Here is a 17775-nt window from a genome sequence, read left to right as displayed (position 1 = left end):
ACAAAATCATGACTATACTGACAACTAAGGACTAATTTTGAGAAGTCTTCATAAATCCCTGAGCAAAAGGACTTTTCTATTTGATAAATGGTAAGAAAAACTCAGCACCCTGCGTAGAGACCACAGAGGTTTGGGAGCCCACGTTCTCCCCTTCTAATCTCTGCAGGTTACTAGCTGAGTTCTAGGCCGAGAGTAAACAGCTCTGTTCCTGTTCTGCTCTCCTTGCTTTCTGCTGCACCCTGGCCAAAGGGCAGCTCAGGGAAGAACTGTGTTGCCCACTCTGAGTTGCTGTAACTACACTGTTGACAAAATAGCAGGCACTCTGCAGGAGTCAGAATAGCCTCTTGGAAGTACTATATGACTTCTGCTACTGGCACATCCTCTGTTGCCTGTTAAGGGGCTGACTTGGGGCATCCAGGGACCCCCCCCAAAGTCATACACTAGCTTAGGGGATGGAGAAGGGTTTTGAAAATCACTGGGCCTCTCACATCCACAGAATCCCAATGGCCTAGGCTTCAGATCTGAAGATTGCTCTTATCCTGAGGGAACAAAACAAAGCCTTGATACTATCTGCAGAACTATGTCGCATTTGCTTCCTAAATAATGAGTATTTCAGGGCACTAAAAAGAATGCTGCCTGGTTCTTTAAAACATAAGCCTACCTAGAAGATGGTAGGAACTAAAACTTCAGATGGAGAGAATATACAAACAACAATGTCCACACCATGAATAAAAACAGAAGTCTGGCCTCAACTTCTAAAGCAACTAGTCCAGGAGCCAAAACTCAATCCTGGAAGCAATTGGTCCAGAATGGGTAGGACTTGATTGACAACTGATGGTTTTTCTTTCTTTTTTGTTCCTCTGCCCAACTCTGGACCAAGCATGGATAACCAAACATCCCCCAGACCAATCCCACAAGATTCTTGGCTTCTGACTAGCCCACATCTGGCTTCTGCATGCCAACCACCTCCAGTCACAGCATACCTGAAGCCTTCTTTTTTTTTTTAAACTGAGAAGCCTTCCCACTCTCCTGCCTTCTTTGAGTCTCTTCTGAAGGCCAGTGATGAAGGCTCACACCCTTGCTGTAACAAACTGAACAAACAGCTCTGTTCTCATTCAAGTGGTTTTTGCTTATTTCTGTAAGATTCATTTGTTTCTGTTTGTTATATCTAGTACTAACAAGATCATATTTTACCATTTGCAATGCAAAGGACCATGGAAACCTAGATGTTTTTGAACTGTGGTGCTGAAGAAGACTCTTAAGGGTCCCTTGGACTGCAAGGAGATCAAACCAGTCAATCCTAAAGGAAATCAACCCTGAATATTCATTGGAAGGACTGATGCTGAAGCTGAAGTTCCAATACTTTGGCCACCTGATGTGAAGAGTTGACTTATTGGAAAAGATCCTGATACTGGGGAAGACTGAGGGCAGGAGGGGAAGAGGGCAGTAGGATGAGATGGTTGGATGGCATCATGGACTCAATGGACATGAGTTTGAGCAGGTTCAGGGAGATAGTGAAGGATAGGGAAGCCTGGCGTGCTACAGTCCATGGGGTCACAAAGAGTTACACATGACTTAGCGACTGAATGACAATGCAACCAACACTACCCTTGAGACCTCTGGGCAACCCCAAAATCTGCCTCGAATGTGCCTTCAGCAGCCTTCCATACTCACCAAGCCCACCTGCAACCATCCTTTTCTTTCCACTTCATGGCTCCAATTATCATAGAGAATTATATACAGTAACAGAGTAATCAACCATCCAAGCTTGCCCAGAACTTCCCCATTTTAAGCATTGAAAGTCCTACATCCCAGGAACCCCCTCAGTCCCAGGTAAACTGGGACAGCTGGTTGGTTATCATATGAGACTCCATGCCTACCATCCTGACAGTCAGCCTTTGCAGGTGTAATTCATTCTGCCAGCAATCTTCTTTTACTATTAACTGATTATCAGCCTGCTGAGCTCCTCTCAGTCAGCTGAGCCTGAGCTTAGATGCCCACTCCTAAGCCTCTTTGCCAGCAGTCCATCCCCCCAATCGCAAGCAGGTGATCCCCCTCCTCCATGCCACACTGGCCTGTACATACTTCTGTGCATATCACGTGGCTATGGCAGCTAGCCTTTCTGACCCTTACATACACTGATGTCCCAGTGGGGAGGAGCTTTATTCTCTCCCTTCACTGTCATCACCACACCAAGCCCCTGTTTGTCGTTTCCTGAGTAAGTGAATCTGTGGATGATTAACTGGCTTAGCTATTTATTTATTTACCAAAATAATAATTACTTATCATTGAGTTCCTGAATATTAACAAATTGTACAAGAAAGATTATTGTTAAATACTGTGATTATTATTGTTATCATCATTAATCAATTATTAATTAATGAATTAAACTGATCCCTGCAAAAAGGTCCAAAAGTTCCAGATTGAGCCAAAGAGACAGCATAATGTGGAATTTGGGAGCCTTCCAAGAAGCATACTCATTAATCCATCTCAATCACCCAGATCATCCACCCACCTCAATCTGGGTGGTGTTGTCCTGCCCATCGTCCAGGATCAGGTCCGTGAAGCCTCTGGGCTCTGGGGAGTCTTGGCCCAGGCTAGCTCGGTTTGAATCTACGGCCTTGAGAGAATCCAAGTTCCTTTTCCACCTGTGACTGAATGCATGTGTGTCCACCTCCACCTCCTCTTCTGTCTGTGGGAAGGCTTGAGCAACCTGATACTGCCCATCTGAAAAAATAAAATAAAAAAATGAGTTACCACCTGTTACACATCGTTCACATGCTTTCTCATAGAGAAGAAAAATATCCTGCTGCTCATGAAAAGAGGAAACTAACTCAAAACAGTGAAACCCATTTAACTATAACATTTTGAGTTTGGTATGAAGAACTCTGAGTAGAAGGCAATTTCAGGACATGCCATAAGTTGTGACAATGCTTAATGTGCAGATCCAACAGAGTCCCTAAAACAGATGTGCTGCCCTAAAGCAATTCATTTTTATTCCCTTCCTTCCCTGCCCTCCACACACACCCTTCATAAACATTCTCTAGTTGTTCTGAGAAAATAAGATGCAATCCAAACAAAGGAATGAAACCAACTGACTCCCAGCACATTTGAAAATACAAATCCGACATCATTAACTTGCAAGTTTATATTGTTTCACATAAGTTATGCTGAGCAGCAGAGAGATAACAGAGCATTCGAACAGGTCAAAAAATATATAGAATGATCTTCACGTCAATGTGATAACCTGCCTTGTAGCTCACAAGTCAGACTTGGTTCACTGCTGAATTCATTTAATAAGCAACACCCCTGGGAGGCATCACAAATGCTTTGTTCATTTGGGCTGTTCTCACCTTGGAATCTTGTCAGAGTGGTTAAGGATGACAGTGATGGGCACTTAGAGAAATGGATGAAAAACAAGGAGATCAAATCACAAAGGCATTTTAAAGCCATCTGCAGGGACTGGCTTTGCTGACCCAGCTCATGCCGCTTCTACAGGGTGAAAATTAGATTTCATCATTACTCCTAGTCTTTCACTTCAGTGGTCAGCAGGGGAAGATGTTCCACAAGTGTGGGCAATTCAGTGTCTGACCAAGAACAATTCTCCTCTAGGCAACGATTACCAAAAGATATGAATTGACAGCCTTTAATAATAGGCAGGACATGGGTTCAAAAGGGCTAAGAGAATAGTGATTTAATTACAGCTGTGATGCTGCCATCAATACTAGAAGATTCCAAGAAACCAAAATGTATTTAGTGAAACTTATACTTTGGCCACCTGATGCAAAGAGCAGACTCATTGGAAAAGATCCTGATCATGGGAAAGATTGAAAGTGAGAGGAGAAAGGGGGCGACAGAGGATGAAATGGTTAGATAGCATCATGGACTCAAAGGACACGAATCTAAACAAACTTCGGGAAATAGCGCAGAACAGGGGAGCCTGGTGTGCTGCAGTCGATGGGGTTGCAAAGAGTCGGACAGGACTTAGCAACTGAACAAAAATAACAACAAAAAATAATACCGTTAAATCCATTACTTTGAACTCTAATAACCAAGTCAAGGCTACCACTACTAGTCACATGCAAATGTCTAAAACATCTCCCTTTGAAATCATGAAGGTGCTAATCATTTCCTCTTGAGGGGATATCCTTTGATTTCACTGTGACTTTAAAAGATCTGCCATTATTTATTGCCTTAGTAGAGACAGCCTAGAGCAAAACACTACCATACTGTAGGCTATCTCGACCTTTCCATGGGCTTGGAGAATATAAGAGTGTAAAAGAATCATGGAAATGGAAACGACCAAACATTCCATAGAGAGGAAACCGAGAGCCAGACAATGCAGTGCTGTTCTCAGCTCACAGAACTGTTATAAGGCTAAAGAAAAACTCAGGTACATGGAGGGTTGATCACAGTGGCCTCCCACCTGCCACGCAGTAAATGTTCAGTAAGTATGTCTAAAGAGGATTTTACAGAAAATGTTTATTTTTTAAGGTGTTGTACCCACTGGCCATTGAATAATGCTCAATAAATGTTTGTTGACTGACTGAATGAATAATAAATAAATTGTAGACAGTCTCTTCAGAGCAAAGATGATTAGAGCCGGCAGAATTAGGTAAGGGAAGAAATGCAAGGATTCGGGAGAACTGGGGTGGAATTCTTTCTGTTAGGTTTGCTGAATAGGGGATGTTGTGTAATTTACAAAGCTCTCTGTGGTTTTGTTACCCTTTATTTCAAATGGGAATGAAAATATCTTACCTGCAAAAGCAGACCACTTTTCCTAAGTAGGTGGCAGGCTCTAAGACTTATGATTCTAGGTAAAGCTACATAAAGCAATTTTATTTGCTTTATTTAGATGTCCTGCCTCATTACTAAAAATATATGATGTAGCTTACAACAAAAGTACACAATAAAGTTTTATAACAACCAGGTAAGGCCTCATAGCACAATATTTAGACTAAACTTTAGAGCTACGCATTCGCTTTGCCCTATGGGTAGTGGCGATCTGAATACAATTATGTAGGAACAACTGAAAACCTATAGTATCCTTAGTTATAACATCAGTCTAGATAAGAAAGATAGCAAATATAATGCAGTCAATGGGTCCTAGATATAAGTGTTTTGTTTTGTTTTGTTAACATCACAGAAAGGGAAAGGCTCCAGCCAGAGGTTTGTCAGTTCTTTCTAATGTAAATCAGAAAAATATACCTAAATCTTCAAAGTAGTAGTCTTCATTAAAATCTTCAAACCAGAAATTCAACCCCACTGTTGGTTTCTTTAAAATAGATGTTATCATTGGATACTCACTGCCCGACTTTAAAACTTCACCATTATCCTTTTAGATTTTTATAACACAGGACAAAATACAGTGCTTTTCATGAAACTTAGGCCAGAAACATCACGTTAGCCCCTGTGGTCCTGGCACAGGGCATGGAGTAGACAAAATAACGAACAATGAAGGAGCTGTCTGCATAGGAAGTACCCTTTCTCCTTTTCTCCCTCTCTGCTTCTTACCCTAGAGTACAAATAAAAAGAGCTTCAGAACACAGGGAGGATGAAGTCCATGTTCCCCACTATTAAATTAACTAAACAAGGAGGCCATCAGCCTGAGCAGTCTCTGATGGTTTTAGCAGCCTATATAAGCAAACCTAAACCTGAGCCTCTAAGTGCCTCAAGTCTGAGACCAAAACCTAAGGACAACCAGTCACAAACTCCCAACTAGACTTTTCTGAATCAGGCAAACACTTTAGCTGCTGCTGCTAAGTTGCTTCAGTTGTGTCCGACTCTGTGTGACCCCATATACGGCAGCCCACCAGGCTCCCCCTGTCCCTGGGATTCTCCAGGCAAGAACATTGGAGTGGGTAACACTTAAGCTACAGCCAATGAAATAATTTCCCTGTTTTCTTCTGCCTTTTCTCCATAAAAATCCCTCCCCTAGTTGGGGTCCTTGGAGTGTTCATAACCACTTCTGGTATGCTGCTGCCCCATTGAAACTGTGTTCAGATAGACTCTTAAAATGCTTGGTATGCCTCAGTTTATCTTTTAATACCACTTAAGCTTAATTTATATGCAGAGTACATCATGAGAAACTCTGGGCTGGAAGAAGCACAAGCTGGAATCAAGATTGCCGGGAGAGATATCAATAACCTCAGATATGCAGATGACACCACCCTTATGGCACAAAGTGAATAAAAACTAAAAAGCCTCTTGATGAAAGTGAAAGAGGAGAGTGAAAAAGTTGCCTTAAAACTCAACATTCAGAAAATTAAGATCAATGTATCTGGTCCCATCACTTCATGGGAAATAGATGGGGAAGCAGTGGAAACACTGTCAAACTTTATATTTTTGGGCTCCAAAATCACTGCAGATGGTGACTGCAGCCATAAAATTAAAAGACGCTTACTCCTTGGAAGGAAAGTTATGACCAATCCAGATAGCATATTAAAAAGCAGAGACATTACTTTGCCAACAAAGGTCCATCTAGTCAAGGCTATGGTTTTTCCAGTGGTCATGTATGGATGTGAGAGTTGGACTGTGAAGAAAGCTGAGCACTGAAAAATTGATGCTTTTGAATTGTGGTGTTGGAGAAGACTCTTGACAGTCCCTTGGACTGCAAGGAGATCCAACCAGTCCATCCTAAAGGAGATCAGTCCTGGGTGCTCATTGGAAGGACTGATGCTGAAGCTGAAACTCCAATCCTTTGGCCACCTGATGCGAAGAGTTGACTCATTGGAAAAGACCCTGATGCTTGGAGGGATTGGGGGCAGGAGGGGAAGGGGACGACAGAGGATGAGATGGCTGGATGACGTCACCAACTCGATGGACATGAATTTGAGTAAACTCTGGGAGTTGGTGATGGACAGGGAGGCCTGGCGTGCTGCGATTCATGGGGTCGCAAAGAGTCAGACACGACTGAGTGACTGAAGTGAACTGAACTGAACTGAACTGAACTGTAGTTGAAATTTGCAAAGTCTGATGAATGTGTCAAACTCTTGCTTCTGTGATGAACATTCCACCTCATCCTTTAGCGAGATTACTGGGGAAGGTGAATTTAACAGACAGATAGGCCTTCTGCGTAAAACTGGCATAAATTCTTCCTCTGGCATTTATTGTAGGTTTTCCTTATGAAAAACCTACACAAACATTTTGGCCAATCCCATATAAGGGTAAGTCCCCAGACCCGTATAACATGTTTGTTTTTCACTTTTTAGTGGTGTTACATGATTTTTTTTTTCTTGCTTTCTTTACTGTTGTATTAACACCTATTACAGCTGTTGATTAATTTGCTTCCAAGATGGACATGCTTGCTCCTCCTAGAATTTACCACCTTGAACTCTGTAAACCAATCAATCATCTGCTGGCTCAGACTGTGAAGAGTAAACAAAGGCTAAGGAAAGATCTATGGGGCTTCCCTGGTGGCTCAGCTGGTAAAGAATCCACCTGCAATGAGGGAGACCTGGGTTCGATCCCTGGGCTGGGAATATCCCCTGGAGAAGGGAAAGGCTACCCACTCCAGTACCTGGAGCATTCCAAGGACAGAGGAGCCCAGTGGGCTACAGTCCATGAGGTCACAGAAAGTCGGACATGACGGAGTGACTTTCATTTTCACTTTCAAGAAAGGACCTAAGGGTTTTCCAATGACAAAATCTGTGAGCTTTAGGGCCTAGCTTCTAAATTTTCCTTGGGGTTGTTGCTTTACGTGTAAGTCTTCCTCTCTGCTTAGGTTATGTATAAGCAAAACTAGCCAATCACGCATAGAGGAAACATTCCCTATATGCTCATGACTCAGTACTACATGGTTCATCAAAATTAAAGTTTGAAAATAGAAAATAAAAAAAATTAAAAAATGAAAGTTTGACACTGGCTTTGATTTTGACCCCATTTCAGAATGATTTTTAGAGAAGATAAAACAAGTCAAAAATGGATGTTTTCCAGAAATAAAAATGGAGAAAAACTGGCAAAGCCACAGTCTGGTTATCTACATTGTAAATTATTCCTATTCTCTTCATGGGCTTTCCAACTCATAAAAATATTGCAAATTATTCTTTAAATCACCACCAAAACAGATCATTCTGAAGCAAGAGGAAAGGATATATGTAAAATAATTTTTCCCTTCCCAGCTGTAGTGAAAACAAAAGCAACAGGAGGGATCTTTCAATAGTCTGGTTGAACAGATTGTTTGCTTTCTGTCTACTGTATGTTAATTAAACCACTGATGGAAAACCTTCCAAGATAATTTCCGTGAACACATTTTGCTATAGTTGTTAATCACATAGTTCATGGAAACATTAAATATATCTAAGGACTCCCATTTGGACATAAGGAGAGAAAGCTAAAAGACACATTTTTGTATATTTAATACATAAATTGGCCTTAACACATTCTTGAGATATTTTATTTGATAAAAATTGCAGATAAAGTACTATTGAAAAAGGTTCTTCACTACCTTTCAAATAGATCATCATTAAGAAACCCAATAATGTCTAGTTAATCTGAGAGCAAAATAAGAAACTCATGTACACCTTCATATCATTCTTCGCAAAATTTGCAAGTTTCTTTTATGCGATCATCTACCATAAAATAAAATCATTTAAAATAAAAACAAAAGGGAAGAAAACTGTTCTGGGTTAGTTATGTTTATATTTGCATCTCATCCTAATGATTTTATTTAAATACCTTACATTCAGTTAATAGTTGAATGCATCTTTAACTGCGTTACTTTTTTTTTTTATTATAACCCCAGTATGGTTTTTTTTTCTATTGTTTATTTATTTACTTTTAATTGGAGTATAATTGCTTTACAATGTTGTGTTAGTTCCAGCTGTACTGCATTTCTTGAGTCTTGCATACAATCATATACACAATATATGTCAAATGAGCAAGGAGTAACCACATAAATTGACATGTATTTTATGTAGTGAGGACCCACCATGACTGTACATTTTGGACATACACTTTGGCTTGTACTGCACAAAATGAACAAAATCACCCTTGTGGATCCTTTGCAAAGACTACAAGTTTTCACTACAAATAGATTTACTGGCTTGAATCATCTGAGAATAGGCAAATTATTCAGCTAAGGTAGACTGCTGTATGGTTTCACACACCTCAATTTATGGAAGTGAAGGGGAACTTCCATACAAATGGTTATATTACTGGTTCTGTCCAATGATGAGCTGGCTATGTAGTGGACTAGGAAGTTTTGACTGATAGCATTACAGAGAAGATAGCTACAGAAGAGAAAGCATACAGAATATTTTGTTGAGAGGCAGTAGAGGGTTTGAATGGGAAGTGGACATTATTTTCTTGTTAAGCATCACACGTTTCTTCATGTCTCCCAGTTGAGGACCACTGCTCCATGCTCTTGTCTCACGTCTTCATCATTCCTTGCCTCCTGCCTGGTCTTACTTTCTTCAAACTCTCCCTTCTCCAATCTTTTCTCCATCTGCTGTCAGAGATAACTTTCAAATTTATTCACTTCTCTATTTTTATTAAAACCTCTAAGGCTCCTCACCACCCAACAAAATGATAAAGCACTTCATGCTCTTATTCTAACCACTCTTCCCTGACTCTGCCTCCCTCATCAGCTCTATGCTCCCACCACACAGAATCTCCCAATAACCTCTTTACCTGCAAAAAATACCTTTGCATGGTGGGAAAGTCCTTCTTCATTCCAGGCTTTGGGAAATCTCATAGCTCCTTTAAGATCTAGTTCAAATATTGTCTTGGTAAATGGAGCATCCCTTGACTCCTTCAAGCAGAGCTGATTAAGTTTTCTTCTGCAGTCCAATGCCTCTTCTCATCTGATTCTCTAATCATTCTTCCACCTATCCCTACTTCAATGTGAGACTGTGCAGAAAAGTGTTGAGACAGCAGGTCTGAGACTGCTATCCTTAGAAAATCTTGTTTGTAAGGTTGGCCCTTGGCAGGCACCTGGGAACTGAGATTTGCGGGTGCTGGTGGGGGGGTACCCCTTTCCCTAACAGATAAGAGGGGCTTACTGTGGCTAAACTGCCTGGGAAAACAATATTGTTTATGCTGACCACCCGTCTTCCTTCCAGGAGTGTGGAATTGAGGTACATGGCAGACAGAAGGTGGTTATGTGAACGGTTCCCAGTACAAGTCCCTGGGCACTGAGTTTCTCATGAACTTCCCTGGCTGACCATATTTCACACAGTTGTTATCACAACTGGTTGCTGGAGGAAGTAAATGCTTCCTCTGTGCTCCCACTGGAGAGGCTCCTGGAAACCTGCCCTGCTTTCCCCAGACATCACCCCACGTGCCTTTTCCCTCTGCCGATTTTGCTCTGTAGCCTTTTACTTCTAACAAAGCACAACCGAGTCTTGTGAATCCTCCTATCACATCACCAAACTTGACAGTGGCCGTGAAGTCTCCCGACACAGAGGTTCGATCTTATTTATACTTTTTGTCCCATTGGTACAAACATGGATGTTGACATATGATAAATACCCAAAGCTTTTTCTTTTTGAAAAGCAAATGAATGAATGAGTAAGTGAATGGTTGGCCAGGCTGCTGCTCATCTGAGACAGTGTCTTAAAGGATTATGTATGTGATCTGTTGTCTAACTTCTTGAGACTTTAATTATGTCTCTTGCTCAGTCAGATAAAAAAGCAGAAGAAGAAAACTATGGGAAAACAAAGCAATAGCAGCTTCTCCTTATCGGATATGAGTTTGACTCAACAAAAGCTCACTGGCCAGTTGGTGATGTTCAGCAACACTCGTGGTCGCAATTCTTTCCGGTTCATGAACTCAGTAAGAAATAGAATACAAGTCTTTGAAGAACATGGGCGTGGCCCAGGGAGGTTGAAAAGGTATGAAGTACCTGAAACAAGGACATGGTAAATAAAATGTGGAAAATAAATGGAGACTATTCTACAAGTCTGAAGAATGAGTCCAGTCTCCGAGGCACAGAGTAGAAGAACCACAAAGGCCTAAGACAAGATGTGAGTGTCCAGCATACTCTAACTCTCCACTCTTTCCCTTCTCTGACTTCTCAGTCATCACAGGGTTCTTGGTCGCTCGCAATAATTTTCCAGTGAAGAACATTAGGCAGGTCAAGAAAAAACACACAGGAAATGAAAGAGAATGGGAAAATATAACCAAATAATCCAAAGTATGTACAGAAGAAATTTGCACATTAAAAATGAAATAGTTTTCTAACCTTACTATTAAATAAGATAATAAGCAGAGATCTTAATCTTATATATAAAATGGTTAATTATTCTATGGAAAACATGATTAACTTTATAAGCAAAGGTTAATATTATTTAAGACAATGTTAAGGTATTGGTCCATATTTACTAAAATCTTAAAGAGAAAATAAAACTGTGTTAACAGTTATAAACAGAGGTGATCTATGCATTGTTTCTAATAATGGGTTAATAATAATAATATTAGTAATAATAACTGACCTTCTTTTAGGATTAGCCGAATGTAATACACTGTTCTAAATATTTGCATATGTTAATGTATTTGGCATGTACTATTTGGCATTTCCTATTTCACATATGAGGAAACACGTATATGAGAGGGTAAGTGATACACCAGGAAAATAACCAAATCTGGACCCATAGGCTTGGTATTAACTGTTATCTAATCTACTTCAGATGACTCTTCCACAGGTAGAATTAGACATCTGTCAGAAAGCCTAATGATATGACACAAAGAAAACACCCTGGTGCTGGGAAAGACTGAAGGTAAAAGGAGAAGAGGGTGGCAGAGGATGAAATGGTTGGATAGCATCATCGACTCAATGGACATGAACTTGGCAAACTCTGGGAGACAGTGAGGGACAGCGAGACCTGGAATGCTGCAGTCCATGGGGTCACAAACAGTCAGAATGACTCAGTGACTGAACGACAATATGACACATAGAATCTAAAACAAAACAAAACAAAATTTAGACAAAATGCACTATTTGAAATGGCAAAAATATGTAAACAATCCAGCAGTGAAAGCAAATAAAGAATACAATATTTCATCTTCATCAAGTTGACTCTGCCAGTGGGAGGAAATGAAACAAAGTTGATGTAAAAACAGCAGAAAATAAGAGCACTTTAAAACTGATTATATTTTTTAACATCTTGAAAAGTTTGGAAGTACTTTAAAACAGATAATTAATCTTGTTAACTGAGTGTTTTCTATTAAAACTCCCTAACAGAAATTTAAAAGAAAAACTGAATTCTTCAAGTAGACTTTAGGACTTGTTTTATCATGATGATAGCCTCCTATTTTATTATAACAAAGATGATTGTCAGAGAACTCAAGCTATTCACTGATTTTTCCAATAAATCTGTCAGATTTGGCGAATAAACTCATTTCCACATCAGCCATAGCCTACAAATAACCTACAGATAGTGAAAACAGCATGTAATTAAATCTAAGAATCTATCTTTTAATAAGGTTTTAGGATTTTCAGCAGAAAACACAGCATCATGAAGCCAAAAAGCATATGGAATTTTTAGGTTACATGACCCTAACCATGTGTAAAATAAGGAGCAAATTTATAGCTTTTACAGTTTCTCCTAGCTTATAAAATTGCATCTACTTGCTAGCTAAATTCTCATTAACATACTTGAGGCTATTTGGAATCATATATAAAATATTCTACACATTTGTTTTCAGGTTTACTATTTGTGAGAATCCATGTATTATAAATCTTTAGAGTCTCCACAGTTGAGTTCAGTTCAGTTCAGTCGCTCAGTCATGTCCAACTCTTTGCAACCCTATGAATTGCAGCATGCCAGGCCTCCCTGTCCATCACCAACTCCTGGAGTCCACCTAAACCCATGTCCATTGAGTCAGTGATGCCATCCAACCATCTTATCCTCTGTCATCCCCTTTTCCTCCTGCCCTCAATCTTTTCCAGCATTGGAGTCCTTTCAAACAAGTCAGCTGTTTTCATCAGGTGAAGAAAGCATTGGAGATTCCGCTTTAACATCAGTCCTTCCAATGAACACCCAGGACTGATCTCCTTTAGGATGGACTGGTTGGATCTCCTTGCAGTCCACGGGACTCTCAAGAGTATCCTCCAACACCACAGTTCAAAAGCATCAATTCTTCGGTGCTCAGCTTTCTTCACAGCCCAACTCTCACATCCATACATGACCACTGGAAAAACCATAGCCTTGACTAGATGGACCTTTGTTGGCAAAGTAATGTCTCTGCTTTTTAATATGCTGTCTAGGTTGGTCATAACTTTCCTTCCAAGGAGTAAGCATCTTTTAATTTCATGGCTGCAATCACCATCTGCAGTGATTTTGGAGTCCAGAAAAAGAAAATCAGCCACTATTTCCACTGCTTCCCCATCTATTTCCCATGAAGTGATGGGACTGGATGCCATGATCTTAGTTTTCTGAATGTTGAGTTTTAAGCCAACTTTTTCACTCTCCTCTTTCACTTTCATCAAGAGGCTCTTTAGTTCTTCTTCACTTTCTGCCATAAGGGTGGTATCATCTGCATATCTGAGGTTATTGATATTTCTCCCAGCAATCTTGATTTCAGTTTGTGCTTCCTCCAGCCCAGCGTTTCTCATGATGTACTTTGCATATAAGTTAAATAAGCAGGGTGACAATATACAGCCTTGATGTATTCCTTTTCCTATTTGGAACCAATCTGTTGTTCCATGTCAAGTTCTAACTGTTGCTTCTTGACCTGCAGGGTTTCTCAAGAGGCAGGTCAGGTGGTCTGGTATTCCCATCTCTTTCAGAATTTTCCACAGTTTTATTGTGATCCACATAGTCAAAGGCTTTGGCAGAGTCTCCACAGCACAAGAAAAACTAAAGATATTTAATGAAATATCTCAATATTTCTTTATTATTGGCCATCCTCAACTACCCTTATTTCTTGTATTCAGAATGGCCAATTTTAAAACAAAAGGTAAACCCAATGCATGAAAAGTGTAACTCTGCTAGCCAATGGAGATGTAAATTTCTGTAAACAAGGACCAGTCATGTCCAATAGCCTCTAAGGAAAGTTTAGTCTCCTGAGCCAAAATAGGGCAGATAGAATCAATTGTTATCATGATGCCCCATGTCAAAGATGACATCCAAATGCCTAGGACCCAAATCACTAAGGGCCTTCTATTAAGTTATGGCTGCCAGATGTCTGATAGATTCAGTTTCACTGCTTGTTGTTATTAGCCCATATTTAGTTTGTAGGGTCAGATCTATAAAAGAGGGCTTCCCAGGTGGCGCTAGTGGTAAAGAACCTGACTGCCAATGCAGGAGATGTAAGAGACCTGGGTTCGATCCCTGAGTCAGGAAAACCCCGTGGTGGAGAGCATGCCAACCCACTCCACTATTCTTGCCTGGAGAATTCCATGGAAGAGGAGCCTGGCAGGCTATGGTCCATAGGGTCACAAAGAAAAGTGACTTAGCACATATGCATCCATAAAGGAGCCTAGGCTGACTTGGCCAGTGACCACAGATGACAGACAATTCATGTATTAATATTTCTATCAGATTATGTTTGATTTGAAAGTGAAGTCACTCAGTCATGTTTGACTCTTTGTGACCCCATGTACTGAAGCCTACCAGGCTCCTCCGTCCATGGGATTTTCCAGGCAAGAGTACTGGAGTGGGTTGCCATTTCCTTCTCCAGGGGATCTTCCCGACCCAGGGATTGAACCTGGGTCTCCCACATTGCAGGCAGACACTTTACCATCTGAGCCACCCGGGAAGCCCAATATAACTCATACCATTATCAAAATATCCCCAGATTTCCACAAATTAACATATTAACTGCACCCCACTCTCTACTTATCCCCGAAATAATGAGCAATGCCCTTCACATAATCCAACAACTAAGGAATTAAAGACCTGGTTTGGCAAAGTCAGGGCCCAGCCCTATAGCCTGCTCTGTTCCCATTATTACTAAACAGATAATATTAGTTGTTAAATGTATCATTCTTGGATAAAGATGAAAAGTACAATCACAAACTCTGGAATTTTTGGCTTTCTACTGTTGTCAGAGTTGATAATATAGACTTAAAAATATATGCTTAAGGTGCTCAAATTTGAGCATCAAACACACACACACACAAAGGCATTAAAGAACATTAAGTAGAAAGTTAAAAAAATCCTATTTCAGTTTTATATACATTTAAAAGGCCAGCAGGAAAAACATCAATAGCACACATTAAGATTAATACTATGTATATCTATTCAACTTTTTGATCTATAAAATTGCAATCATGTATATTTTCCTTAATATACACAAGTATATCCTATCTAATGAATTTTTTAAAAGACCAGTCCTCAAATTTAAAAAATAGGCAAATTCCATAAATAGGTAATTCACAGCAAAGAAATATAAATACTACCAAATACATTAGAATATTTAACATTTTAAGAAGTCAGAGAAATATAATAAATTGTAATTTTTTATATACTACACTCACAAAGATTTACTGTAAAATTGTATTTGTTAGTTTTGATAAGATTATTTTATGAAAATAGTATTGTACTCTCTAACACTGGTAGGCAGATTCCAGTTTTAATTCAAATTTCATATGTGCATATTTTCCATCTGTAGTAAAAGTCTTCTAGGATTTGATACTGTGGAAATCCTAGATATGCAAAATGATTTATGAATAAGTATAAAAAACTGCAATAGTATTATTTGAATTGGTTAAAAGGAAAAACATATACATATGAACACAAAATTAAGAAGAGAAAGAAATACATTATAGTATTATTAATGATTTTTTTCTGTGTTATGCAAGTTGGAAGCAGTCCATTTTATTTGGTTTGTTCTTTTGACATATCTTTATTTTGTACATTTTCTATAATGTGTTACTTCTATGGCAAGGGAAAAAATCCCTAGGTCTCTACCATTTGAAACTCAAAGATTCTGACTTGGTGAAGCCTTCCTTCATAACCAATAGAAGATTTTCCTAGACAGAATATTTTAATGGGATCTCATAGAACTTTAATCAAACCCATTTCCGTGTTCTCATGAAAGTGTAAATATTGATTAAATGCCATTCCTTCACAAACTACCATGAACTTATCCATGGGAGGTGCCATGTCTTGATTCATCTTTGTGCTCTTTTTTGTTATTATAATGCTGCTGCCGCTGCTGCTGCTAAGTCGCTTCAGTCGTGTCTGACTCTGTGCGACCCCATAGATGGCAGCCCACCAGGCTCCCCCGTCCCTGGGATTCTCCAGGAAAGAACACTAGGAGTGGGTTGCCATTTCCTTCTCCAATGCATGAAAGTGAAAGTGAAGTTGCTCAGTCGTGTCTGACTCTTGTTATTATAATAGATGTTCACTAAAACTGCCCAGGCTATTTCCCTGAGATATGTCCTGATACATTTGGGGTGGTGACCTGGCATTTTCTATCGTGGCAGCTCTTGCTTCAGGCACTCTCATTTCTCTGTTTAAAATTCTTAGCTTTGTATACCTATATTTTGGGGGGTTATTTCTTGAGAAAAGTAGATGTAGCCCTGTCAATTTCAGTGCAATTTCCTATATTTTATCATCTTTTCCTATATGTGTTTCATCAAGTAAAATATTAGTGTTACAACATTCTATCTGCAGCATCCTTTAAAAGGTTCAGAAAGATTAATACAGCAAGGCAAAGTGATTTTCCCGTTATTCTACTTCTCACATTTAATTCATATATTTAATGCAATATATTTTCACACGACTTGAGAACCAAAAAGCAATGGGCAAAACTATTCAGCTTTGATATCTCCAAATAACTTTACATAAAAGTTTTTCACAAGAAATCACAGGAAAGATTTATGCTTCTGAATATCAAAGGCATTGTGAGGCAAGGATTCATAAATAATATATTAGTTACAGTAGGAAGCATATAATTCTTTAAACAAAACTGACACTTTGTTATCTATAATTAAATAAGAAATACTTTATATACTAAGATGTGTTCACTTCATTAAGAACTTGAGTATTTATTAGCTGAAAACTTCCATGATTCATCTCCTGCCTAGTTCCCCTTAAGACTAACTCAAGATAGTATTGGGGTGAAACATATTGACACAGAAAAACTATTTCTCTATGTAAACCTATGATTTTCAATTAAAAACAATCATGTTCCAAATAGTCTCTTTGATAAGGACTGAAATACTTCAAGTAAAAAACTGGGAAAATAATGAGGAATAGAACTGGGAATAATGTAAATTTAGTCAAGAAATTTTGATGTTTTTACAAGCTATCATAATACTATATTTTTACTCCACTGAATTCACTGTATTTTTCCCTTTTTTTTGAAATGAGAAATACTTCAATTTGAATATCAACTACCACTCAAATAGCAGTTTTAAAATACAGTTCCAAGAATTTCTAAAATGGTATGAATATCTGAATTCTGTAGCTACTTTCTTAAATAACATTGCCTAATTAAACTGCTTGATTGCATACATTATGCTGATTACACAATTTAACTTACATTGTAAATAAACCACAATCAACAAAATTACGTTAAAAAAGAAATTAAGACAGTAAAACTGTACTAAAGTTAGATTTCAATTTCTCTGATATATTCCTGAAATAGTCAGACCACCAGGTAAGAATTAAGCCACCAAAGTGAGACAGAAATCCAAAGCAAGCTTTCAACCATGTAGAGATCAGGAGAACGCCAAAACTTTTAGACTCTATTGCTTCATTCTTCCTTTATCCTTGAATTATTTTTTTATAAACATTTTTTTGACTCATACAAACAAATTCCAGATAAACTGGAGTAGTCTCCACTTTAAGTACTTATTATGATACATCATAAGGTATCTAATTA

The 17775-nt window shown here is 39.0% G+C and overlaps 1 protein-coding gene across 3 annotated transcripts in view; it reads right to left on the bottom strand.

Moving 5' to 3' along the window:
* The window catches only part of PLXDC2 (plexin domain containing 2), a 423511-nt gene that overhangs the window by 249357 nt on the left and 156379 nt on the right, over positions 1-17775 (bottom strand). For all 3 annotated transcript variants that reach the window (XM_020911626.2, XM_020911627.2, XM_070472041.1), the window contains exon 2: positions 2516-2727. In XM_020911626.2, coding sequence (XP_020767285.2) covers positions 2516-2727 — 212 coding nt within the window. The remainder of the gene's footprint in view (positions 1-2515; positions 2728-17775) is intronic.

This window comes from Odocoileus virginianus, chromosome 9 (genome assembly GCF_023699985.2).
Source record: "Odocoileus virginianus isolate 20LAN1187 ecotype Illinois chromosome 9, Ovbor_1.2, whole genome shotgun sequence".
Classification (NCBI taxonomy): Eukaryota; Metazoa; Chordata; class Mammalia; order Artiodactyla; family Cervidae; genus Odocoileus; species Odocoileus virginianus.
This window is presented reverse-complemented; position numbering and strand designations above follow the sequence as displayed.